Genomic DNA, 25,857 nt, shown 5'->3' with positions numbered 1-25,857 from the left:
CTATCGGGGCCGCCCGAGGGCTCGCAGCGTCCCGCGCGCCGCTCCCCCGGGCCCCGCCTTCCGCCGCACGCGCTACAGCTGCCGGGCTCCACGAGCTGGCACGACGCAGCCCACATGTCGCGACAGGACGCGGGCTGCGCGCGCCGCCACAGTGCGCTTGCGCGGCCGAGGGGGTGGCGGGCGCGAGGCGTGGGGGGCGGGGGACAGGGACACGGAGCGCCGCAGGGTTTGAGCATGCCCAGTACTGCGGCTGGAGCGTGACGGTGCGCGAGCTGTGCGCGTTTCCGCGCCTGCGCCGGGCGCGTGACCCGGAAGTATTCCCGCGGTGCCCTGTGTACGGTCTCCGCGGGGCCTGCACGCCGTGAGCCGCTCGGCCGCGCCGCCCCCCCGCTCCGCCATGTCCCGCGGATCCAGCGCCGGCTTCGACCGCCACATCACCATCTTCTCGCCCGAGGGCCGCCTCTACCAAGTCGGTGGGTGTCCGGCCCCGGGGATGCTGCCGCTGAATTGCCCCGTCACGGGCCGGGCCTGCCGGCCGGGCAGGACCACAGCGGGCTCGGGAAACCCCGCCGAGCCCGGTTGCCTTGGGGAGGGGGGGAACGTGACGCTTCTTGTGGCCGACGAGTCTCCGTTCCCGCCCTGCCCGGTCCCGCGGTGCGGGGAGAAGCCTGCGGGGAGCCAGGAGCAGCTGCGGGCCCGGCGTGTCGGCGTGGGGCCCGGGAGGGGGATCCTCGCTGAGAAAGGGAAAGCTCAGAGCCGGGGGGGATCCCCTGCAGTGTCCCCTGCCACGGGGAGGGGCCTCCTGCCATTTCCCAGTGTTTTATTTCAGATGCTTGTAGACCAACGTGACAGTTATCCAAAAGCTGTTTATTCCTCTGAGCTGTTTGAAATGGGACTTGAACTGCCTCAAACCCTGCATGCCAGAGTTACAGAGTCAGTTTCTGGTGGTAGCCCGTGCTCTCCCTTGCTATACCTCAATGCCATGTTTCTGTACATCACAGCCTGTGAGACAGCAGCAGCTATCCTTTATTTTCAGGCTTCTTTGAACGTTTTGCAATTACGCTGCAGCATAGCTTTATCTTCTTCTGTAGGTTACTGAGACTTTTATTCATATTCTACAGTGCAGCAAATTGTGCAGAGGAGCCTCATGGTGCTGCTGCAGAATACTCAATAGCAGCATAGTCAGCTTGCACTCTGGCAGAACAATGAGAGGGCTCCTGAACGATCCTTACAACAGGGCTGGGTGATTTGTTTTGGCAGCAGCATCCTGATGCCACCTTCCCCTGGAGCTTAGTGGCTCTTCCACAGCTGCAAGTGGCTTCGCTGCACATGTATTACACAGCACATCCGTACATCCATTTGTTCCCCAGGAAAGGGGGCTGTTGGGACCAGACTGCATGAATTGCCCATGGCAGCCAGTAAGTTTTTTGTGTCTGCCCTTGGGTGTGTGGAACAGGCCTCCTGCACAGGTGGCCCAGTTTCAAGGGGTCCTTTCTCCAGGGAGCAGCCAGGAAAGTGCCTTTGTGTAGGTGTCTGTACATGGATAGAAAGTTACCCATACAAGATACCTACATACAGGTGCTGTCTTATGCCTGAAGCGTTTATAAGGCTTGTATGCAACTTGCACAGTGAGCCTTATACATATGGGTAGGGGCAGCACTTCCTCACATGGGATGTCAGTGGCTCTGTGATGGAAGAGTCATGGGCTCTGACCTTCCATTTGCATTATAACAAGCTGGTTAGTCTGTGTCATCATTCTGGCTGTTTCTCTGTTGCAGTACAACTTGTTAGGAATAGTTTCTGCATCCTGATGCAAAGAGAAAACAGAGCCTCAGTTTTCTACTTCCTGGGTATATTCAGCAATTAGGTTAATGTGTGAGAAATGTGCAGTACCTCCATATCTTTTACCCGTGTTTTAGAAGCAAGTATCTGCCTGTGCATTTGTGAGCCTCTGCACACAGCCTGAAGCTGTCTAAAAGATATTTTGAGTACCTGTATGCTGTGGGAAGAAAAATACATAGGTGCGCATAGTTATGTATGAGCTCACTGTACCCGCAGCCAGGCTGACAACTTGAACATGGTGCCACGCTAGTGTTGGCCAGCACCTGGCCACAACCTGGGTAGAAAGCTCATGGTTGCTTGGGGTTAAATATCCAACTCCAGGGTTTTTTTTGCTCTTTCTTTCTTTCTTTCTTAATCCTGTACATCCTTGTCCATGTGCTGGATACAGTTTAATTAGGTGGTGTCAAGGATGAGTATAGATACATTGTTTTAAGGCTGCCTTAAAACCTGAGGATTTTTTGGAAGTTGGCAGTACCTGAACAGAGATTTCCAGTGTAGTGATATTGTACTGAAACACCTGTGCTTTGCCTTAGAGCTGTCTTCTCTTTCCAAAGCTCAAAAAGCTCAAGTGCCTTTGAAGTGATCTCATGTTAGAGAAGTTAACAGTTATTTCATATACATTTCTTGTTGCTGTGGTTAAAATCACTCAGAGCATCAGTGTTGTCTTGCCACTTATTAGTTCCGGTCTTCAAAAGTAATGTTTCTTCTAAGTGGAATTTTGGGAGGTGAAGAAAATGATTATGGTCAAATTTCTGACTGTCATGATGTAACAGCAAGTGACTGGTGTTTTCAGAAAGAACATGTGGAGTATTGCTGAAATACTTACATAGCAGAAAACAGACTTAAAACACCACTAGCAATTTGGATTTGTGATACGTCACTTTTTGGCTTGTCTCTGAAAACTGAGGAATGCACATGGTAATAGGAACAGGACAAGGAGGGACTGCAGTTCAGCAAGCCTGATTGTCAGTACTTGCAAACAAAAACAGTTTGCGAGGGCACCTGTTCCTGCTCCCACCTCAGTGTCACAGAATCACAGAATGGTTGAGTTTGGCAGGGACCTCTGGAAGTCATTGTCCAAATCCCTACTCAAGCAGGGCCACCTGGAGCAGGTTGCCTAGGACTGTGTCCAGACAGCTCTTGAATATCTCCAAGGACAGAGAATTCACAACCTCTGTGGGCCTCTGCCAGTGCTTGGTCACCGTCACAGTGAAAAAGTGTTTCCCGCTGTTCAGATGGAACCTCCTGTGTTTCATTTTGTGCCCGTTGCCTCTGGACCTGGCACTGGGCACCACTGAGAAGAGCTTGGCTCTGTCCACCTTCTTTACACCCTCCCTTCAGGTATTTGTGCACATAAATAAACAAGCGTTGCAGAGCCCTGGCCTGGGGCTTCAAACGTGACAGTTTTGTGGGCAGCGCTGCCTCATGTCTCACCGGGTGCTGTGTCCTCCTGCAGGCTACAGCACCGGTCACCCAGAGAGGGCAAGTGAAGAGGTGAGCGGAGCTGTGTGTGTAGCGGAGAAAAAGGGGGAATGCTCTTTATGGCATGTTTGGGTTACCCAGTAAATGCTCTGATGCCTGAGAGTAATAACTATGGTGCCATAAATACGTGGCAGCTAGCCCTTCCACAGCACTGACTCAGCAAATTGGACATAAAGATCCTGGTATTGGAAGAGTTGTTTTTTTTTCATTTTCCCATTATTCCTCTCCTGTTGTGCAGTCTCTTCCATAGATTTGAATGCAGCTTTTAAAACAGCTGAGCTTCTTGCTCCCATTATTTTAGAGGATAGTTTTAGCGATTTGCTACACTGTTGTTCAGACTTGTTCTATTTTTATTCGCATCACGGACAAAAAAAATACATATAGTTACTGCCTGAAACTTCCCTCTTCTAATCAGATATTAGGGAGTTCTGAATTTTTATCATATGTTGCCAGATAAATTATTTTTAAAGTTGTTGTTCTTAAGACTTCTGAAACCATTAATCAAGGGAAATGCATTACATGGATTATATCAAGTAAACCTTAATCCATTACATTTATCTCAGTAGTGCTGTCTGGTAGGTACATGATTAGGTTTCATTTTAAAAAGTGGATAAAAGCATTGCTGTGTTTGAACATCCAGTCAGAAAATGCGATAGTAAGGTTAAAACCAATCTTCTTTGCATTGAAACCTCAGGTTTCATCTGTATCAGTTGAAAACCACAAAAGAAAATCACATCCTTGCAATGGTAATAATGCTTGAGTTACTAAACTTTTGCATGCTAAAAAGTCTGATATTAACGTCGGACTCTTTTGGTCAAGTGCAGAACCAGCTTTTGGTTTTAAAACAAATTCTGTTGCTGTTAAACATTCTAACTGAACAAAAAGGCAAAATGTTAGAAATGTTTGAGCAAAGCAGTGATAGTATTTTTGTGATGAGAGTTAATGACTAAATTCCCATCAGAAGGTTCTTGTGTGCATTGTACTAAAGACCTTAAAGACACAAAGTATTGTGTCTTGTGTGTTGGTAGGAGGTGTGTAAGAGTTACTTGTACTAATATCTCTAATGCTGTTTTTTTATTAATTTTTATGTATTTTTCTAGAATATGCTTTCAAGGCCATAAACCAGGGTGGACTTACATCAGTAGCTGTTCGTGGGAAAGATTCTGCAGTAATTGTAACACAGAAAAAAGTACCTGTAAGTAGTCTGGTTTTGAGGGGGAGGCTGGAAGGAAGTAAGAAAAAACAGGGGGGTGACACATTGCGACATTGATATTATATTTATTGATGTTGACATATATTGCAGTTTGAGTTGAATATCTTATTGTTCTACTTATTACGAGTTCTAGCTCTGTTTAGTGCTCAGTTGTACATTTCCTCACCAAGTACTGTAATATTGGTTTTCTCTGCAGTGATTGAGGGGTTAAAGCTAAAATACAGAGTGGGGTGTGTTGTACTTTGGCTGCTGTACATTAGTCTGGCTTGTAAGGGCTGAGTTGTCCATCCTGAGTTTCCTGATTTCTTTAATTCCTACTCAGAAAGTGTTATACCAATAGTATTCAGAACAGATTTTCACGAGCGTTTCAGCACAGTGGGGCTGTATTGTTAACAAAGAGGGAAAACCCTTTTGTCTGAAGGGGAGAGTGCAACAAGAACTCAAGTTTTTGTATGTGTGTTCTCAAAGTTTCTTCAGAGGGAAAAAGACTTTGAAGTTGGTCATGCTGCAGCTGTCAGCCTTTTCCAAATACTGAGTTTTTTATCTTTCTCATTCTCCTATTTCTTCCTTCATGTGCCTATAGCAGTAAATAGTAGAAAGCCTGAAAGACAATTTTTAGCTGTTAGTTGATTTTTTGGGGGTCTCTTCTGTAAATACCAGAGCATCCAGAGTCTTTTTTGTACTTAAAGAACAATGTTTTCTATTAGTTCATTTCTGTTTCCTCTTTAGGACAAGTTACTGGATTCCAACACAGTGACTCATTTATTCAAAATTACTGAAAATATTGGCTGTGTGATGACAGGAATGACAGGTATTTAATTCACCATCTTTTAAAGTATCTGAAGTGTGTCAATTTTTTTATATAGTTATCCACTTTGCATCATACAAAACAAGTGCTCCAGGAGATTTGTTCTGCTCAATCTGTTTTTTGGAGAACTTGTCTAGTTCTGATATGTATATTTAAAGACAACTTAAAGTAGGGCTTGGAATTTGCTTTCTCTAGCAATGCTAGGAATAAACGTGGTACCTGTTCAGTTAAATTAATATTAGTTCTTTTGTCTAGCTGACAGCAGATCCCAGGTGCAGAGAGCTCGCTATGAGGCTGCTAACTGGAAGTACAAGTACGGCTATGACATCCCTGTGGATATGCTATGTAAAAGGATTGCAGATATTTCTCAGGTCTATACGCAGAATGCTGAAATGAGGCCTCTTGGTTGCTGTAAGTTTAGTCTTTTCTGTTTCTTGTCTAAGCTTACGACTTCAAGTGCAAGGAGTTCTCACCTGTTTTCAAATTGTGCAAGGTCTGCATGTAAGTGAAGGAGTAAGAGGGATGAACAGCCAAATGAGAGAGCAGTGCTGGAAATCCTGAATTGGAGCCGTGATTTTACCATTGATTCAGCATTTGGCGTGGAGTGAATGGTTCAGCCTCTGAAACATGTGTGATGCTCTTTCACCTTCGTTTTTGAGACCTAGTCTGTTCACACTGCACAGTGATGCCTGTCTCTGGGAGATGTTCTTTTTACTGCTGTCTGTGTCTTGGTAAATATCACTGTTAAAACAGACATATGGAGAGAGCAACTATGTTTGTGCAGATTTTGTGTCTTATTTTCTATCAAAGTGGTATGTATAGGCTAAAAATCTGCATAACCATTATATAGCTAATGTAGATAAGAAGCGCTTAAAAATATTTCACTTGCAAACATTTCTGCACCAGTCTTGTTTTATAACAGTAAATGCAGTTTAAGTAGAAAAAGATATGTGTAAAGTTGGGGGTTTTTTAGATATTCTTGGTCATCTGTCTGTTCTGAGATGGGTTCTGACTTTTTTTCCTTTTATATTTGCCTGTGAGCAACTTATAACTGTACTGTTAGGCTGCCCAGAACTGAGATAAAAGACTAAACGTCTCCTCAGTGTTTCCTCAATTACTTTTTTCGTTAAACATTCTGTCTAGGTTTCTTTTAGTTTGCTTGCATTTTTCTTTTCAGGACAATAGTTTCAGAATTGATGAATCACTTCTCGTAACCATAGTAAGCACTGCACTTCTCACTAAAGAAGTAACATTGAGGGTTACACCACAGTTTCCATGATGGGGCAATTTTTCTGTGCTTGTAATATTCAGGAATGATTGTTTGTTTCTTCCTTTGGCATTTCCCAGACCTCGATAGTACTGGAAAATGGTTGTGTGTTTTTTCTGTTTTGTTTTTAAATACATGAATAAATATTTATTTTTCTTCTCTTAACCTTTTTTGGAAAATATGATGGATGTAATACAGTGCTTTTCAGGATTACAGTCTAGAAATCTAAAGTTATCTTTTAATATTTCTATTAGTTTCAACATATTTGTAAAGTTGCTTTCTGGTAAAAGGCACATGCTAAGAGAACTATTGTTAACACTTTTGAAGTGTCACACAATACGCAGGAAGTGAATTGTGGGTGGGTTAACTTTGTATCAGGGTTAAACTTTTGTATTTCCTGATTTGTGGTTCTCTACACACTGAGCATGGCAAAAATGTTTCCATGTTTATTGAGCAGCCTTCTTTGGGAATGACAGAGATCTAGTTTGTACTAAACTGAAGTGCACACCTGATAATGAGATGCTAGTAGGAAATGGCAAATTAGAGATAAGGAGGAAATCACAGCTCTAGGTATTGGTTCCCAAAAATGTCCTGCTGTGTGTGCGCAAGTTTCGGGGGAGAGGAGTCTCTGTTCTGTTCTTCAGTTGAATGAGATTGCTAAAGTTGGGGAAAGAAATAAGTTAACAAATTTTCTCTTCAAGGTATGATTCTGATTGGTATTGATGAAGAACACGGCCCTCAGGTATACAAGTGTGATCCGGCTGGTTACTATTGTGGATTCAAGGCCACAGCTGCAGGCGTTAAACAGACAGAGTCAACCAGTTTTCTTGAAAAGAAAGTAAAGAAGAAATTTGATTGGACATATGAACAAACAGTAGAGGTAGGCCAGCAGAAGGAAATAAAGATTTGTTAAAGTATTTCTAATGAATATGCTGTATGTAGGCTTGTGATATAGGGGAATGCAGTTAGGCATTTCCTATTTTCTTACAGTCCTGTACTGCTGCCAGAGCAAGTATAGCTATTCCAGCCAGAAAATCTTTAAAGGTATTTTGCAAGTGTTTTTAAATAGTAATCTAATCTGCTTTTTTCTGCCTTATGTTAGCTGAAGCAGAATCTATAATTGTAGCACTCCCACTGCAGCTGGTAGTTGGTTACTACAGTGCTTGATTCTGGGGATACCAGTGCAATTTTCTTTTAGTGACACTTAAACCAATCTTCATTTCAAACAGGATGGGGTAGTGCATGTCTGTCAGTTTAGTAAATATAGCACCACTTTGTTACGCCCACTGTGAAAACTGTCCTTCAAGGCCCATTGTAAAAATGTATCCTGCTTATAAAATCAGTTCGCTGACCTATTTTATAAGTTATCCTTACTTTTTTCACTCAGACTGTAGAGAACTGTCTAAACAATCCTCTTCCCTGGCCCACCTGTTTCTCCTGCCAGGCCTCATTCTTCTCTCATAATGTTAAGTTTCCTGCATCACAAGGTCAGCACTTGAAATTAGGAATAATAACCCAAGCTGTTGACACTCTAAGATTAAACAGTATTGTGTTAAGGTCCCTGTGAGTGCTATGCAGATTCAGACCTTCAGCTAAATTACATCTGAAGTCTGCATTACTGTGAAAGTACCATTTAAGCGGAAAGTTCTTCAGTATAAACTCATAAGTTTTATATGTATATCTTAAATACTGATTTCCTTAATATGTGATTTCTTTAAAGAGAAGATCCTGAGAGGGTCTAATCATCATAGCATGCTGAAATTGAATGTGTTTGAAATTCCCTCAGAGATCCTTTTTTATCCTGGCTGAATATTTTTCGGATTAGATATATTTTTCTGTCACTACTTGATTACATTGTGCATGTCTCTTAGTTGAGTGATAGATGAAATAGTCTTTTCATATTCCTGTTTTTAATTCATAAAACTTCCATGGTATCATGCAAATACTTAATTGGTAATTAATCTGACAGTCAGATCCTGAAAGCGCTTCTATACCTTTTTGTTGTCTTTGTAAAAATGCTGAGATTGTGAATGTAGATCAGACGCTGTTACTGTAAAAGGCAGCAGTGACAAAGAGAAGCAAGTCTGTCAAACAAGAGCAAAAATCATGTTTTTGTAGTGTTCTTCACACATAATGCTGCCTTTTTTTTTAAGCTTGTGGTGAATTAGTGATAATACTCTGTGGATCAGAGTTTGGGGGTTTTTGCTGGTTTTTGTTTTGGTTTAATTTTTTTTACAACTTGGCAGTCTTGTGATAATACATCTGTGTTGTCTTATAGAATTACTGCAGAATGAATGTATTATCAACATATTGAAAATAACCTTCAGAAAATCTTGTCTGGTGTCTTACACTTCCTAATACATTACTGATCAGAATTAAATGCCAGCATGTCAGAATAACTGATTTGATAAGCATCTGGCTACATAGCTGTTTTATGGAACTTCTTTTTGTGCTCAATCGTTGTTTTAGGAATATATCTTTAGCATTGTTATGACCCTACTGCAGGGTTAAGCGTGAGTGAGATTGCAAAGAATACCTTTTAAAACAGGTGATGATTAGGGTGGGAATAAAATAAGTTAAGCCATGATGAAATACAGCTTTTAGAAACAGCCAACATAATTTTAATTACTGAAAGAAAAGCCAGAATGAAAGCTACACAAGTGACTTGTGCTTTGAGTAATCTTGGACTGTCATGTTGGTGTCAGTCTTGTTTGCCAGTAATGAAACATGTTCTGTCCTTGGGACATGGGGTTTTAATCTTTGCTTGGTAAAAGCTTTCAGGTTTGTTGTGGGTTTTTTCTGCTATGAAAATGACATGTCCCTTTGCTAGATTGTGCTTTTTAGCAAGAGGACCGGAGAGGGATTGTATTCTGTAACAAGGGGAAACTATTTGAAACTTTTCGGCTGAGGTTTTGAGGTGGAAGGAAATAACTCAAAACTAGAAGGAAGGGCAGTTGTTAATGCTTTGTCTATTGGGGGAAAAAAAAAAAGTAGCCTTACTGCTTTCTGTTTAATGATAGCATTTTTTTATAATCTTTCAGACAGCAATAACATGCCTGTCTACTGTACTATCCATTGATTTCAAACCTTCAGAAATAGAAGTTGGTGTAGTTACAGTGGAAAATCCTAAATTCAGGTAAGTGACCAGTGTTGATAGAACTTGGTGTGTTTCTCTGGTTATGGGCAATTATTTTTAACTTCTTATGTAATGGCGAATTGAGAAAAAGAGATGTCAGAAGTTTTGGAGGTTTGTTGTTTGTTTTGTTTTGTTTTGTTTTTTTCCTGTAACTCTTCAAAATGTGTGCTGGTAAAAGACATTGTTTAAGAAAAAATGGTAACATAGTTTTAAAATGTTTGACATGGTTAAGTGGTGCAGTATAGAGGTGTGTTTTCCCATCTAGCATGAAAGCAAGACACCTGCCATTTCCTCCCTCCCCTGTTATCGCCCCGGTGCAAGGGCAGCGCACTGTGTGCAGCAAGGTCCCTTGGTCAGATCTATTGAGACAACACCAGATCTTCCTGCTGAGGGCTGCGCCTCGAGTCAGGTGCAGCGGCCCAGGCAGCCTTCTCACAGCACAGAGCTGTGGAAGTGTGCATGAAATGTGGGAAAATAGGTTTGGGGGCACTTTAGTTAATGCAAAATGACCCTCTAGGTACGCGTTAGCTAAAATTTAGTTACGACTGGCTTGCTGCAGAGGAGTTCAGTTATTTCTGCCTTAGTCTTTTATTGCCTTTTTTTAAAATTAAAAAAACCCCAACAACTCAGACAGGAGCAGCCAAGCCAAGTCCTCTGCTGCTTCAGTCTAGCTACTTGGTAGGTGGGGATTGGAGAGAGGCTTCAAACCTTTGTGTCCTACAGGTGCAGCCACTTAAGTGCTTCCTGATGTGTATAAAGTTGATGTAGTGAAGATGGGTGGGTTTGCATTTGGTGGGGTGTGTTTAGGACCGCTGAATAACGGCACTTTTGAGAAAGCATACGGGAGCTGCATTACCCCTTTGCTGCTGCTCAAGGGTCAAGTGCTGTTTTTTTTACCAAACTGCATTTACGGGTCTTCTGTCCTTTTCAGAAAGGATGGATAACAAGCAGAGGGAGAAGGCTGTGAAAACCTGTGTCCACCTTGGAGTAATCATACTAATGACCATACCCTTTCTCCTCACCAGGGCCCAGCTTGCAGGAATTACCTGTTCTTTTTCTACCATTTGTTGCCTTTTTACTCTCTAGTGTCTTGGCTTCTTTGTTTATTTTTTCAAAAAGAACTGGAATGTCAGCCTGAGGCCCTGGCAGCAGGGCTTCAAAGGGCTGAAAGATACATTGTGTAAAACTCATTTGTGTAGATATTAGGTTGGAACATTATAGCTTAAGGAGGAGGATCATTGAAGCTATTTAAGATTTGTTTTTGTTCTTTCAGGATCCTTACAGAAGCAGAGATTGATGTGCACCTTGTAGCTCTGGCAGAGAGAGACTAATTAGCATTCCCATTTCCATTGTCTGTGCTTCTGACCAGGATATTTGATGAAAAGAAAACACTTATTAATGGCTTTAGATTATGGGTGGAAAACGATGTCCATTATATGATGTATTTTACTCTGTACAAATAAAACAGAGGTTTTTGAAATACTTTGTTTCTCCTTTTAATGTATTTTTTTTAAAACTCTCAGTTCTATGAAGTTCTCTTCAAAATGCTTGGTGATTTTGAATATTTCTGTGATTGCTTGCCTTTTAGTTGTATTTTAAGAGAAGTTTTATACTCGACTCCATATTTTTCACCTGAGCTATTTGGCTCTTAATGTAAAGTTTTATATCAATTAGGCGGGGTGTTGAGGTAAATCTTACATTTACATGTGTTTTCTTGCCCTGATATTGGAAGGCTTATAACATTATTGTTCTGTGGGGAAAATAAGATCTTAGTATTTGCTCGGGTGTGTATAAGGATATATGACAAAAGTTGAAGAAAAAACTTGTGGTGTGGTTCCCAGTGCATTCCTTTAGACTGATTTATTTGAGGTCCAGGTAGTAAATTTAATGGATATCTACTATAATAACACAGCTCTCAAGCTAACATTTATTTAGGGGAACAGATTCTATATGCAGTGTACTTTGAGAGTTTGGCTGTTGTTACCAACCTGGTTTGAGGTTTTGGGCAGTGCCAGGAACAATGTTGGGGCCAATAGACAAAGTACATCAACAAGAATGTCTCTGGGAAGCAATTCCCATTGCTCCTTCAAAGGTTCTGGGTTAGGAGAAAAGAGAAGACCGCAAAAAAGCATTTTTGTTTTGCTGCAATTGAAGAGGTTTCACCCTCAGCAGCAAAAAGGGAGATGATGGAGTTGTGAGGGAGGAGACACTGGGGAGACAGGGCAGCTTACCAGGCATTTTTAGCTGTTGGGTTGACATGCGTCTTCTTGGGAGTATGCCAAGCTAATCCAGTTTAGCTCCTTCATTCCTCCTCTATGCTATTCCTGTATTTGCTTTAATTAGTCCAGAATTCTCTTTGATTTTTGAGACCTTTGGGGAAGGCCTCATAAGTCATCAGAAACTGGGATTGCTGGATTTTTTTTTTCTTTTTGCTTTACTGTTAAAGCCTCTTGAATGTGTATTTTTCAAGTTCATTGTAGTAAAGGAGATGTAATTCTGTGGTGGTTTTAATAAAAGTTAATGCTAACCTTATGTGATAACTGAGTTGAGGAGATTCAAATGTACTGTGAATTGTTGACTTCACAAAGCTTCCTGAATTTCCATTTGTGCCTCCAAATTTCAGTTTCCCTTATGTCAGACAGTGTAGTATAGATGATAAGATGAAGCCACCCTTGCTTCTGGTTTTGGGTTGGTTATCTGAGAATTCTGTATGGTTTTGTGTAACAGTAGAACAAATGCTGATGGCACATGTGGAAAGGTCTTTGTCATTCCAAGTGACAGCTGAGTTTCTGAAACTTCCCAGGACCTTCCTTCCTGATTCTCCAGTTGTATAACAGCCTGGAATTTGAGTAGACTGAAGTCATCATGTACTTTGCCATAAAACATAATGCACTGATAGGTTGTTCTTGATCAGCTTTCATTTTGTGTAGAAAACTTCACTAATGACTTCTTGAACAGAACAAATTAAAAGGAAGATGACAATTGGGGAGCCATATGACTAGAGTATTTAGTATTAAGACTCACTGCAACACTTTTTAATTCGATGTTTTGGAGCTTGTATGTGGCTGTATATCTCGGTGGTTCTAAGAGCAGTGGGTGCTCGTTCATACCTTATGCTTTTGCAATGCAGAACATCCCGTCTTGTGTTCAGAGTTAATGAAATAAGCTGTCTACAATATGTTACCTGGCAATGTTGCATCTTTTTTTTAATAAGCAAAGTTAAAAGTGCAGCAACTGAAATGCCATTTTTGCTAGTATTTTGTCCTGTAATGCAGACTCATGGTTCTGTTTTCATACTAATGGTGGGGATTTTTCTCAGTCAAAGCTTTTTGTTGTTTAAGATAAGGCAGCTCTGCAGGTGGGGATACCTGACCGCATGGGAAAACCCCGTGTGTTACACTCACACATGATCACATTCCTCACACCCTGGAGCTCACAGCACCTGCGACCAAACTGCACCAGCTGCAGCTGCTGTGGGGCTGTGCCTGGTATCACCTGCACTTCCAGACCTGGCACTGGTGGAGGAACTAGGGCGTGCATGGTACCATCCCAGCGCTGAGGGTTTGGGTAGAGCTTATCGAGAGCGATACCAGACTTGGGCTCGATCCATGTGTGTGGTTTGTCGTGCCAGTGCTGGGAACCCTGGTAGATGCAGTTACTGTGTGAATGTAAGAGCAGTTAAGCAGGAATAGGATCAAGTCTTATTTGTATACTAGGCCCAGGTCAGTGTTATCTGTACTAAACTCAGACTGGGTCTGCACAGGCTTGTAACTGTGTCTGTTACATTCCCAGTACTCTTTATTCGTGCTGTAGAGTGTAAGGATGTAAATGGTAAGTACATGCAGCCAGCTTAGGTAAATCAGTATTTATTGGACTCTTTGAGGAGCATCTGGATTTCTTATGAGTAACCCCCACGGCCTAAGGGGGCCCAGAAGTAGTAAAGGCATGTGTTAGAGACAGAAATAGCTCAACAGAAGTAGTCTGTGGGTCGTCAGGAGCTGTCTGTCTATTCATCCTGGAAACAAAAGGTGTTAAGGCCGACAGTAATTAACCTCTCTAGGATTTCAGATACTTCTCAAGTGTAAGGTGCTACTGAATGAACTTGTAACACACAATCCTAGACCATAACTTTTCACTGTAAAGCCTCTGGTGATGACAATGTAAGCACAGAGAGGTAGATGGGGAGTTCAGGTGGAGTGAGTACAAGTAGATACATTACAGCAATTTTAATGACATGGCATAAGACGCTGCATTCTTCTCTACCTTTTCTGTCCCATTTCTCATTAAACCAATGTCCAGGTGTACCAAATAAGAAATACTTTGGTTCAGTGCATGTGGTTGGAAGTGAGATGGAAGAACTAGAGTTTTAAGTTGCTGGCAGCTGAAGGAAAAAAAAAACACCACCTTTTTTTTATTCTTCTCCCTGGCACAGAAAAGGCTGCTCTTTGGAGTTCTGCAAAACAGCAGCCGTGTTGGCTCACGAGATCAAGTCTTGTGAAGCATTTTCCTGACAATATTCATGGTTTAGTTCTAGAAAAACCCCTACGCTACCAGGGTAGTAACGGTAGGGGCATTGTTTTTCATTTTGTAATCAGTTTTCTTTTCTTTTTTTTCCAATGGGAAGTTCTTAAGTTGTCATAGCTTGTTCCAGCCAGTTCTTGCTAGTAACAATATGTTCTGTTCTTGTTTTGCTGTAACCCAAACTATTTGGAAACAATGCAAGACATCCTGTAGTTCAGGATCCGTTGGAACAGTGAACTTAAACCTCTCATGGCCAAACTAAAACAAGGATCATCACATGCTTATGCAAAGCTGCTTAAAATAGCGTGTGAATTTTGTTTGTTTATCATGGATCTCCCATTTAAAAAACAAAACACTTTCTCCTGTCCTTTGTACTATGTCCATACAAATAAACTTACATTTCTTAAATGACTGTCAAAAACTTCAGTAACTAACAGTATTTGTTGCTGTTCACCAAGCTTTTCTCAGCATAGTAGTATTTTCTCTAGTCTTATCTGTGCCAGCATCATCTATGCAAATTTTGTGCCACAATATTAAATATAGAAACTGTAATGGACTTGGCTGTAAACCTGGTGAATAAATAGACCCAGCATATCACTAAGTCCAAATTGGCTAACTGCGCTTAGCAGAATTGAGTGACCTGTGGAGAAGTGTGTGCTTCCATTTTTTGGGTTAGTATTTTTCTCCTCATCCTTGTTGGAACGTGTCAGCCATAGCTGAGCTTCCCGGCGCAGCAGATGCACCACACGGCCTTGCTGTGCAGCTCCTTGTGGCGGAGCTGATCTGTACATTGAACCACCAGCCTCTGGAATAACGTTCCCTAGCTAAGGCTTTAGTGACGTAGTGTGCAGCGCAGATTGGGACACACAAGCCAAGCTGTCATTTTTTGGCTAGTAAATGATATGTTACTCTCCCAGAAAACTGCCTCTTGTGACATCCACTGGCACAGAGAGCTGTGAACATGAGGTATTTAATCCTCGATGGGATTCCTTAAACTAGAAAGCAACACACTCTCAGGTTAGAGAGGCAAACTTGTTAGCTGTGGATGGAGAAACATGGTGTGAATGTGCATGGACTGAGATTGCATTCTTGGGAGTAGGTATGCGTTTCAGTGACACCTGATGTTACTGTGATGTTCACAGGTACGCCTGCTCTCCTCCCTGTTTTGATCCCAGCTGTGTCCGCCCTCTTCCTTCAGCCAGCACTGGTGCTTATTTACATCTGTAATGAGCCATTCTGTTTACTAAACTGATGGAAAACATTGCTTTGTTTGGTTCAGTTCTCTGTTGGATTAGTGACCTGGACCAGCTCACTGCAGGATCAGATTGTCCATGGTGCTGGTGTACAGGAGGGCAGAGAGAAAAGGGGGTTGCACCACCTCTTTTTAAGCTGCTGTGGAAACAACAGCCTGCGTTACCAGAGGAATGTGAGTATCCATGGCTCATTCTCCTCTTGACTGGTCTTTCACTTACATGATGACACCTGGCCCACCAAAGTGGAATTTGCCTGTCAGCAGGTGACACAAGCCTTCATCTGAGCAGCAACAACACTACCTACCCCTTTCTAGTCTGAAGAATGTTTCTTTGGGGATGGTGTTATTACAGCAGCTCTGCCCCAGTGCCTCTGCTCCTGTACCCATGGTGTAGTCCAGCAATTTCCAGATCTACCCAGGGAACCTGATTTGGAAACAAGTCTTGCTTTAAAAAAAAATTAAAGAATTTAAAAATCCAGAGAAGTAGCATTAACTGGCTTGGGACACTGGTTTAACCTTGATCTTCGTCCTGCACTAATAGTACCAGCACAGGGGGCAGTGCAGGACAGGATCCCTAAGCTGGTTAAACTAGTGGTGCATCTGGTAGGAGCAGCAGGCAAAATCCTCCCTTGTGAACAAATGTTTTCCTCAGGGAGAGGGGAGATACCAGTTCTCTCAGTCCATTGAAGCCTCTTTTCTGGAATCTAACGGGAGGCTGGCATGGCTGGGCAGGCAGGGGGGCTCTCTGCGCAGCGCAGGTTTAGGGTGTTTAGGAAGGCAGAACTTCCAACGAGGTGTCAAGAAAACCTGCAGCACGTTGTCTGCCAGCGGGGACAGCTGTCTTGGACTGGGTTGTACCACAAGTGGAATCGGCGGCATTTCTTTCGTTCCCTTTTCCCTCTGTGTCCCTTAAACCACTTGTAGTTGTGCATACCTTTAGGGTGTTGTGAAGAAGTGTATTTGCATTGAATGTTAGCCTGGTTTCAGCTAACAGTATTTGGAAACGCCTGGCTGACAGGAAAAAAAAATAAAATTCTCACCTAAGGATGTGGTGAACCTTGAAAGTAGGCTGCTGGGTTAGCTTAGGTACTCGCTGCCCCGGAGGTGACAGGACGTGCCTCTGAGGAGGCTGGGGAGGGGTTGCTGCCAAGGCTGTGAGCAGAAGGGACGGCAGAGAAAGGAGGATTTTTGGTGAAGACCGGGAAACAACAGCCCGGCCTGCTGCGAGGTAGTGGCAAGTTGCCTGAACCCTCAGTCTCCTCTGCCCTGTGGGTGTCTGCACACATGAAATGTTTGTTAAATTCTTGTTAGAAGATTGGGTGATGATATTCCCTGTTCTTATCTCCAGAAGTTTCCATTACTAACCTCTCTTACCTAGCAACAAACCAAGTAAATAAAGTATAAAACAGTGTACAATTAGCTTTGTAAGTGCAAAAATAGTTATATCCCTTGGGTGACAACACTGTTCACCAGCAGTATTTTTTTAATTTTTTTTTCCTACGTTGAGTACTTTGCACTAACACCTACATCTTTTGCACTCCAGTGCAGCAAACAGACCTGAGTTCTTGTGTAGGTAGTTCAACGGGGGACATCTGCCTGAAGTGCAGTAGTGGTTGATAAATTCAAAGGCAACAGTTACAGAGATGGGCTGCAAAATAAGTCTGTAGAGGGGGAAAAACAATCCAGATGTTGTGAATGTCCTGACATCCAGGCAAGGGTTTTGAGGGTTTTTATGGTCTGAAAAAGGGCATAAGGTTGTCTAGAAAAGGAAGATAGCAAAAAGAATTAGTACTAAGTAGCATTACAAGAGCTCTGTATTACAGGAATGAACTAACAGAGGTCCTTCCCTTCAATTTGAAGAGGGGGATTTAGTTATTAATAGAGAAAAAGAGGACACAATGGAATTTTCTGCTCTTTGATGCTTGACCTATTGACAAATGAAAGCACATGCAATGTATTCTGCAGGAGGATGATTGAGAAACTGCTGCTGCTGAAGCACATTTTGCAAAATGATGTTACAGCCCTTATTTCAAATGCAGATAGTAATGAGCATGTGATGCTTTCCCACTTGGGTAGCAAATCAAACATATACCATCGCAATATATGAACCCTTGAGCTTCGTAACAGGAACTAAGGTGTGTGGACAGATACAAGCTTTAATCCAGCTCTGCCAGGAGTGCGGAGCTCTCAAAAGTGCTGGCAAGGCCAAGGCCAAGGCCAGCTGCAAGTGCAGAGCGGGCAAAGGGGCTTGTTTCAGCTTCTGGACTCAGGTTTGTGACGTTTGGCTCTCGACATGAACAGTCCAGGGCGCAGGTCCACAGTGTCTCTACCAGATCTAGGTGGGAAGCAGCTGCCTTCAATCACGGCACGGTCCCACGCCATCCCTTGTGCCAGCAGCAGCATCTGTGTCACCATGAGCTGAGCCAGCGCAGGGAGCCCATCTGGGCCAGTACTTGTCCCTGCTTCACTGCTGGAGTAACTTTAGTCTGGCTCAGCTCACACTTCACCGCATGGTTGCATGAGCTCCAGTGCTTGTAGCTGGGAGAGGATAAGAAGATCTTGTGGAAAGAGGGTGGGCAGGACCCAGTTTAGCACAGGCTGATGTTTTGCCATCCTGTCAGAGTGCAAAAAGCACACCCCTCGATTGGGCGTTGCCACGGTTATATTGTGTTGGTATTTTAAAGCGTTTTGAGATGGATCGTTGCCTAGGAGAATAAACAATTGCTCTTTGCCAACTTCACACACATCGCTAGCTTGGGGCACTCCAGCAGTAAAAGTGCAATCCTCCAGACTGTACTGCAGCCTACTCGGCAGGAACCTCATGTGTACACAGCCAGACAAAGCTTGTGAAACTCCTTATGCATGTGCTTCTTTCAGTTTTGCGTAAAACAGGCTGTTGTAAGGGCTGGATTTAAGAGCTGTGGTTACTGCCTGGAATCGTTCCTGCTGCTGAAAGGCTCGGGCTCCCTCCCTCTACTCCTGACAAATACCGTGGAGCTGCTGAGACAGGCTAGCTGTGCTGGCTAATATGTTGATGCCTGCTCTCCCATAATGTTCTGCCTCTGATTTGCCTTCGAAAGTTTTGGTTAAAATAAATAAATAAATAAAAAATCTTGAAGTACACCTATGCTGAAAAATATGCATCTAACACAACTCAAGTGTTTGCAATGACTGTGAACAAAACTCAGGCACTCAGTTTTGCACATCCATTGATTTTTCGAGCTGGGAAGGAAACCAGTGTTGCCCTCAGCAGCAGGGTCATGTGAGGACAGCGGAGCTGGAGAGGAAACCAGCCCCAGCACCCCCTTGTGCCACAGGCTGTGGGAGAGGATTTAGCACAGCGATTAAATATAGTTGTGGCAGAACCTGCTTGGTGTGTTTTGACTGGATCTGTGCTTTAAAATTTTGGTTAAAAATACCCTTGCATGGTGCATTCTCACCAACAACAGCGACCGCCTCCTGCCGGGTGCTGCCCACCGGCCCTGCTGCAGGAGATTCCCTGGGCAGGGGGTCAGCCAGCACCTCGGGGGCTTCGGAGGAGCCCTCCACCACCCTCAACAGCAAGAAACGTTGCCACCCTTCTTTCTTTTCTCTTCTTAATCATAAGTTATAGTTATTATGACCATTTTTAATATGTTTAGAGAGTGGTCTTGTGCAAACTAACCAACTTCTATAAACTGCTCTAATTTTCAGGTGTCTTAAAAACCTCGTATGCCCAGGTCACAGGCACACTTTTTGATCTGAGAGAAGGGATCAGTGTTCTTTTTTGGGGACAAAAATGGCAAGTTCTGCAGAAAGTAAGTTATACAATACCAGGATAAGAATAGTTTGAAATTTGTCAAATTGGTGCTTGTCCTAGTCCTGTCCCCTTCAACTTCCATACGCTTAGCAGTTAATTATTTTTCTACTAAACTGTAAACACCAGAAAAATGTCAAGGCAATTTTCCCCACCCCCAGCTGCTCCGAGGCCCACCCTGAGAGAAGCAGTGAAAACCTGTGCTTGTTTTTGTTGGTACCACACCTACGGCACAGGGCTCCACCCTGGAGGGAATTCCCACGCTCGGTAATTGCACCGCAGCAGTACAACCAAATTTTCAACAGTCCCAGGACAGAACTTCTTGCCAGACCCTGTAAATAAAGTAGAAATCTATATAAATGTGCGCGACCTCCTCAGACTCCTTTCCCCTTCTGAAGAATTTCTCTGCCAGTGCCTTTGAATTTCCTGCAGCTGAACCAAATGGTATCTGCGCAGTGCAGGGAGATATCATGGCCTTTGCAGCTGAGGCAGTGTGTTCTTTCCTCTTTTTCTTCTTTGCTTTGCTTTTTACTTTTCTTTCTTCCTTTCTTTTTCCCTTCTCCCTTCTCCTCCCATTCCCTCCCCTCCTTTCAATTTTTTTTTTTTTTTTTTTTTTTTTTTTAATAAATAGTGAATAACAGGGTTTCATCTGCTAAGACTAGAATGGCCTGGTCTATGCCTTTATCTCTTTTGGTCAGATAGGCAGTGACATCTTTTCACCCAGAGGCTGTAGGTCAAACCTAATTGTGCTTGAAACGCTACAATGCAGATAATGGCTTCACAGCAAAATTCCCTGCTGGGTTAGCTCCTGCATCTGAGCGCTTAAATTTGGGGGTTGTTCTCTTTGACAAGCTTAGTAAAGAGGCCTGCTAGGACCAAATTAAAAGACAAATTAGAGGGTGTGAGCAGCAAGGAGTTGCAGGCTGTGTGGCGACAGTGCAGCTTATCTGTGCCCAGGCACATACGCACCCCACCCCACACTCCCCTCCGTGCCACAGAGTGTGACACGCTGTCCCCCGCCCCCCGCACAGGCACCTGGTTTGGGAGGACACCCACGGATCCCAGCTGCCCTGTGGCAGGGTGGGACAGGAGATGCTGCGAAGGACTGGTGGATGCGATGCTGGCTGCGGGGGAGAAGCTGCAGGCTGGCGGGGTGCGGGTGCGCATGGAGCTCATGGGTCACGCGTCAGCCCCAGCCCTGCCAGCAGCGTTTTGTGGTGTCAGCAGCTCCGCAAGTAAATGAGGCAGGAGGTCACTTGTGCGCTTTTTGTGCAAGTCCCAGCGTACAGTGTCCTGGCTGCTCTGCATGGGCCTGGCAGGTGTCTGCCCTGGGCTGCCTGGGGTGGGGGAAATGCCACAGTTTCCACTGGCACCTGAGTTACTGGCTCAGCAAGGAGAAAACCCCCCTCCTGGTTTCCCTGTTCCCAGACTTCTCCTCCATTCAAAAGTACCATGTATAAAGAGAATGTCACAGTCTGGGAAACCCCTGTCTTGCACAGTTTCCTTCCTCTTTTCTTCTTCCTAAAACGCAGTGGGTTTGTCATTACCCAATCCCACAGTGTCCTCTGAGCACGCAGAGGAGAGTGCGCCAGCGTCCCAGCCAGGGTGAGCACTGCGTGCTGCTCCATTCATGACAGCCTCTGCAGACTCACCTCCAGGGGAGACCCCTCTGGTATGAGGAGGGAGGGATCCTCCTTTTATTCCCAACCATTTTGTCAGGAGAATAGATAGTGCCTCCAACCACAGGCAGGTTTTAAAAAATGCAAACTTTCTAACATTTTTTGGCTAGCGTGTTCCTGATTTTAAGCAGATAAGGAGCAAGGGAAAACAGACTTGGCATGCAAATGGAGGAGATGCTGTGCAACCAGCACTGAGTTTTTAAATTTAGTAGAAATATATTTTTCACGAAGAGGAAAATCCCTTTGAATCCCTCAAGCCTGATTAGTCAGCTATGGGGACTGGAGAATTAGGAGCTATGAACACATTGGACCACAAGCCTTGGTTCTTCTCCCTCTGCTATCAGCAGGATGGGGACCAGGCGTTACCATGGACTGTGTGAAATACTTGAAGTGCATTTGCTCTTCTTCTGGAGATCAGGGGCTATTTACTGGCTGCTGAAGGGAAGCTGGTTTAGCCACAATGCCCCATTACCTTCCTCTAGAAATCCCCGTGAGGGAGAAGCTGAGTAAGCTGAAGTAGTGGATGCTGAGGCCAGAGCAATGCTTTCCTCCTAAAGCAGCTGTTGCCACATGCAAACTAGCAGGGAAAGAGAAAAAAAAAAAAAAAAAAAAAAAAAAAAAAGACAACCAAACAACAAATTACGGAAAAAAGAAAGGGAAGGAAAATGTGTCCCTCTGACTCTGAACACTCAGTGGAAATCAGGCCCTGACAGTGTTTTCCACTGGAATCACTATGAAAGTAGGTAAGAAGTACCCTAGGGAACTTGGTATTAACCAGAAAATGGCATAACTTGTGGTGGTGTATGGGATTTTCCACCCACCTGCCCGGGGACACCTCGGTGTGGTGAGTCAGGGGAGCATCCCCACCCCAGCTGGGCACCTTGGTCCCAGTTTGGACCCGAGAGCGGCGGCGGACGCTGCCTGCCCGCGTGAGGGAAGTGAGAAATGCTTTAATACGACCTGTCAGGTGTGCACTGTGTTTGCTTTGGTTGGGGTGATTCCCCGGAAAACCGCAGTCCAGGCCAAATGGGCGCTCAGCGGCAGTGCTGGCACAGCTCCATCGCTGCAGCCTTCCATAGGAGCTGTGACAGCAGCCTTGCCCTCTGCTCCTGCAGCAGCCAGGCACCTCTAAGGGAAACTAAGAGTGTGAGGACAGAAAGATGATCTCCCTAGCTGCTCCTGAGCCCACCAGAAAGCCCTGCCTTCTCCCCAGCGTGTCCCGTCAGGGACTCTCCCTGGGGGGCATGGAAAAGCATCTTCCTTCCAAACCCAACAACAGGAGTTCTTCTTTGCAAGTTACCACAGGAAACACTCCGCTTTCTGAGCAAAAACACTAAAAAAATAAGCATCTGTGTGGCACACCCATTTGCACTGAAATCCAGTACATCCAGCTAGAAATTGCAATGGCTTGATCCAGGAGTAATTTTGCTTTAAGGTTAATGATTTCAGGCAATGTCTTCATCTGTATTTCTTTGCCCTGATCTGCTTTGGTTGCCTGACAGTTTCCTTCCCCATCACTCAGAGTTTCTGCAAGTTTCTTTCTGTCCTCAACTCTGGCCCTCACTGAGAGCTTTTCCTGGGTTCTTGCAGATGTTGCAGGTAATGTCCTATGGTTACCATCCAAACTAGGGTTTGTATGGCTGCCCCAAGGCAATTAATTCCACAGTGGCATCTGCTTTTTGCTTCTCCAAAGTGGGATCCTCTCCCACTTCAGGGTTTGGATCTTTCCTTTCACAGTTCTTCTGCAGTGCCTGTGCTTAGTGCAGCACGTCACCAGTTACAATGACTTCAAGGCAAATCCACCCTGGAGCTCTCTGGCATCAACGGCTCAGCTGTGACATAAAGCATCCATGAAGCAGAGAAGAAAGATGATCTCAAACACGTACCTCACCGGCTTAGCTCATTAGACTGGAAGTGGCGAAACCCTCCTTGATGAGCGGCAGCAGGTCACGAGAGCTGAGTCACCAAGACACCTATCTGTCAGCAGGTGATCTGGGAAATGTCAGACATCTCTCAGGGGACCTGCACATGTGATGGCACGTGCCACTCACATCGCAGATGTTCAAACAGATCAGATTTAACTGAGTATGTTACTGAGGTGACAGAGGGTAGCTCTCACACCATGATTAACACAAGAAGCGAAGGGACTCCTGCATACAGCACGGTACAGATACTTTTACTTTCAACACTGGTTTTGTTTATACAGCCTGGGTGTAGGCAGGAACCCCACCAAAACAAGTTTGCAAAAGGAACATTTCATTTGTGGAAGGAACCTGGAATTTCCCAAGGTGAGAGCAGCAAGTTTAACTGATTGCGTTTCCATTGAGCAGCTGGCATCCTTTCCAGAGTCCCATCTCAGCCTCCCCCTCGCTGGGGCCTGAGAAGGGCTCTGGCTCTCCTGCCTGATGGACAGCCCTGGAGTTTGGTGCCCATCTACCTGGTGCCAGGCCTGCTTTCAAGGTGAGCCCTCATACATGAGCACAGGCAACGCCTACGTGCCAGGACAGCCATGCCACTCGTTCCCCCTCCTCCCTGATGCACAGTGGCCTGGGGGACTGCAGGACCTGGAGACTGATGCTGCCAGTTTCCACGGTGAAGCACTGAGATCCAACAGACTCTTCTGATTTTCTCTGTTTCTCCATTTCAATAGGGCACACATTTGGTTGTACAAGTGGCAGTTTCTCATGGCAACCCCATGTATGTTCAAATCCACTTCCCTGGTGTCCTCCTGACCTTGGCTGCTCCCTTGAGGAGGGCCCTCTCCTATGTCTGTTCTGCTCTGTGCTCCCAGGTGTTTGTGGGCCATCCTACTGGCTTCTCCTGCTCATTCCCATGATAAGCCTGTGTCTTTTTATACAGAAAGTGTACAGACTTCATCTGTCCATTCCTCTGGGCCCAGCAAAAGCCTCTTTGCCTGCTGCTAGGCAGGGCTGCTGCTGCCGCTGCTCACCCTGGTAATTTGGTGTATTTCTAGGAGGGGTTTCCTGCATGCATCAGGCCACAATGACTTTTCTTTCTCTTGACCCAGCTCTGGAAGAGATTTTCAGTCTCCTTGCTCTCACCTACCCCTCCCACTGGAGGTCACTCCCCCTCAGATGGCTGGTGGGGTAATTAGAGTGCGGTTCCCTGAGTTTGCTTTGGGCAAAATGATACAGGTTAATTGAAACTCAGTTAAGCCACCCTTGCTGGTTCTCTCTGAACTGAACTAGGGGAAAGCCCATGCAATCCTCTCTGCCAGCCATGATGTGGGTACTGCAGTGGCCAGGCACACCAGGGTCATCAGCTCTTCTATGAGCAAAGTTGGGGCTGAAGCAAGCCCTGTCCTGGTGTTGCACTTCTCCATGAGGGGCTGAAAACAACAAACCAGACCTGTGCTAAACAGAGCTGATAGTCATCTGGAAACACTGAATACATGTTCTGCCTGAAGATCTGCCTTTCTTAACACCCAGACTCTTGACTCAGCTGGGGCTGGCTGTTTCCTAGGGCCTAGTGTGAACACCACAGCCCTTTCACAGCCTTCCTGTTTCCCTCCTGAAATATTCCAGACATACCAGTCTCCCAGGTGAACATAATAAACTCGTACTTAGGGCACCCACCGGAGAAATGGGTTTCTTGCCCCTCAGCCCAAGGGCAGCCAGGCACATCTCCACAGAACAGAAGCCCCAGCCCCTGGGCACGAGAGTGAGAAGAGGGGACATGCGTTTTCCTCTCCTTCCAAATGCCAGGGGTTCAGGGCAGTGGTGTAGGGTCAAGAGCAGACTGTGAGATTAGGGTGCTTGGCCAGGAGGGAGGGAAGATCTAGCAGTCCTTCCTTCCAGGAGGGTGCAGGTGATGTCCAGCAAAGAGTCATCAGGTAAGACATGCACCCACGTGGACCCCCGGCTGCTCGAAGGATTCCAAGCCAAGCAGGGAGAAGCCACTGGTGAGTTGTACACATTGCAGGAGGCAGGGAGCTTTCCAGATAGCGGGCTGGGATACAGGCTTTCACAGACTACCAGCATCCTGATTTAGGGTCTTAAATCTCTTCTAGGCTCCATGCCCAAGTGCTGATTTCCACTATGCTACTGGAGATCAAATAGTTTTTCCTGAAGCTGGGATTAAATAGCTGCTGTATTTCTGTGGCACTTGAGATTACACTTCTGTAGGCGTTGCAATATCAGCTCCAGCTGAGACTGGATTATGCTGTTCTTAATTCTCCTGCTGCTGGGTAGTTAAGACAGTCACTGCGATGGGCAGAAGCACCTCCCTGCACAGGTCTGCACTACTAGTTGCTTGGGAGCCCAAGCGATGGCAAGGTTATACCCCAGCGTTTCCACCATTGGTCATGACTGAAGACAACACACCGGACTGGAAAGACGTCTGAGCTGGGGATTGCAGCGGCCTTCTTAAGTGTCAAACTCAGTCTGTTGCTCAACTAGCTGTTTTCTTCATGTAACGCAGTGTCCCTGACACAGCTCGAAATAGCTTGGCTAGCAAATATTAATTAATTGCAGCGTGGCAAGTAATGTGAGCAGCTCCCTTGGTGGCTCCGCATGCACCCAAGGTTGATCATCCCCAGCACAATTTACGGGTTTGTTCAACTCTGAGGATGAGGCCTCTGTTTTGCAGTATAAGAAAACATGAGCTCAGATTGCCCCAAGCACAGCTTTGATTCTCACGTTGCGCAAGTGCTCAGCAAGCGCGTGCAGCTACTGCAGCGCCTGCCAGAGAGACGTGCTGGGACCAAGAGGGAAGAATGACCTTGGAAGCTGTCACAATGTCCTGGATGCTGAGGATGTTGTTGCAAAATCGACTGCTGGGGGCTTCCCTGCTCATGTAGATTCTGGCACCACCTTCCTGCAGAGTTGTCTATGTTAGCCAA

At 44.9% G+C, this 25,857-nt stretch overlaps 1 protein-coding gene across 1 annotated transcript; it reads left to right on the top strand.

Moving 5' to 3' along the window:
• The first annotated feature begins 291 nt into the window (after positions 1 to 291).
• On the top strand, positions 292 to 11,230 carry PSMA6 (proteasome 20S subunit alpha 6). The gene is made up of 7 exons (XM_082058129.1): positions 292 to 473; positions 4,425 to 4,519; positions 5,267 to 5,348; positions 5,601 to 5,756; positions 7,314 to 7,492; positions 9,654 to 9,748; positions 11,022 to 11,230. Exons 1-7 carry the CDS (start codon positions 398 to 400, stop codon positions 11,077 to 11,079), a joined length of 741 nt encoding a protein of 246 aa, XP_081914255.1. The 5' UTR covers positions 292 to 397; the 3' UTR covers positions 11,080 to 11,230.
• The last annotated feature ends 14,627 nt before the right edge of the window (positions 11,231 to 25,857 follow it).

Source organism: Streptopelia decaocto (assembly GCF_964273445.1).
Source record: "Streptopelia decaocto genome assembly, chromosome: 7".
Lineage (NCBI taxonomy): Eukaryota > Metazoa > Chordata > Aves > Columbiformes > Columbidae > Streptopelia > Streptopelia decaocto.
This window is presented reverse-complemented; position numbering and strand designations above follow the sequence as displayed.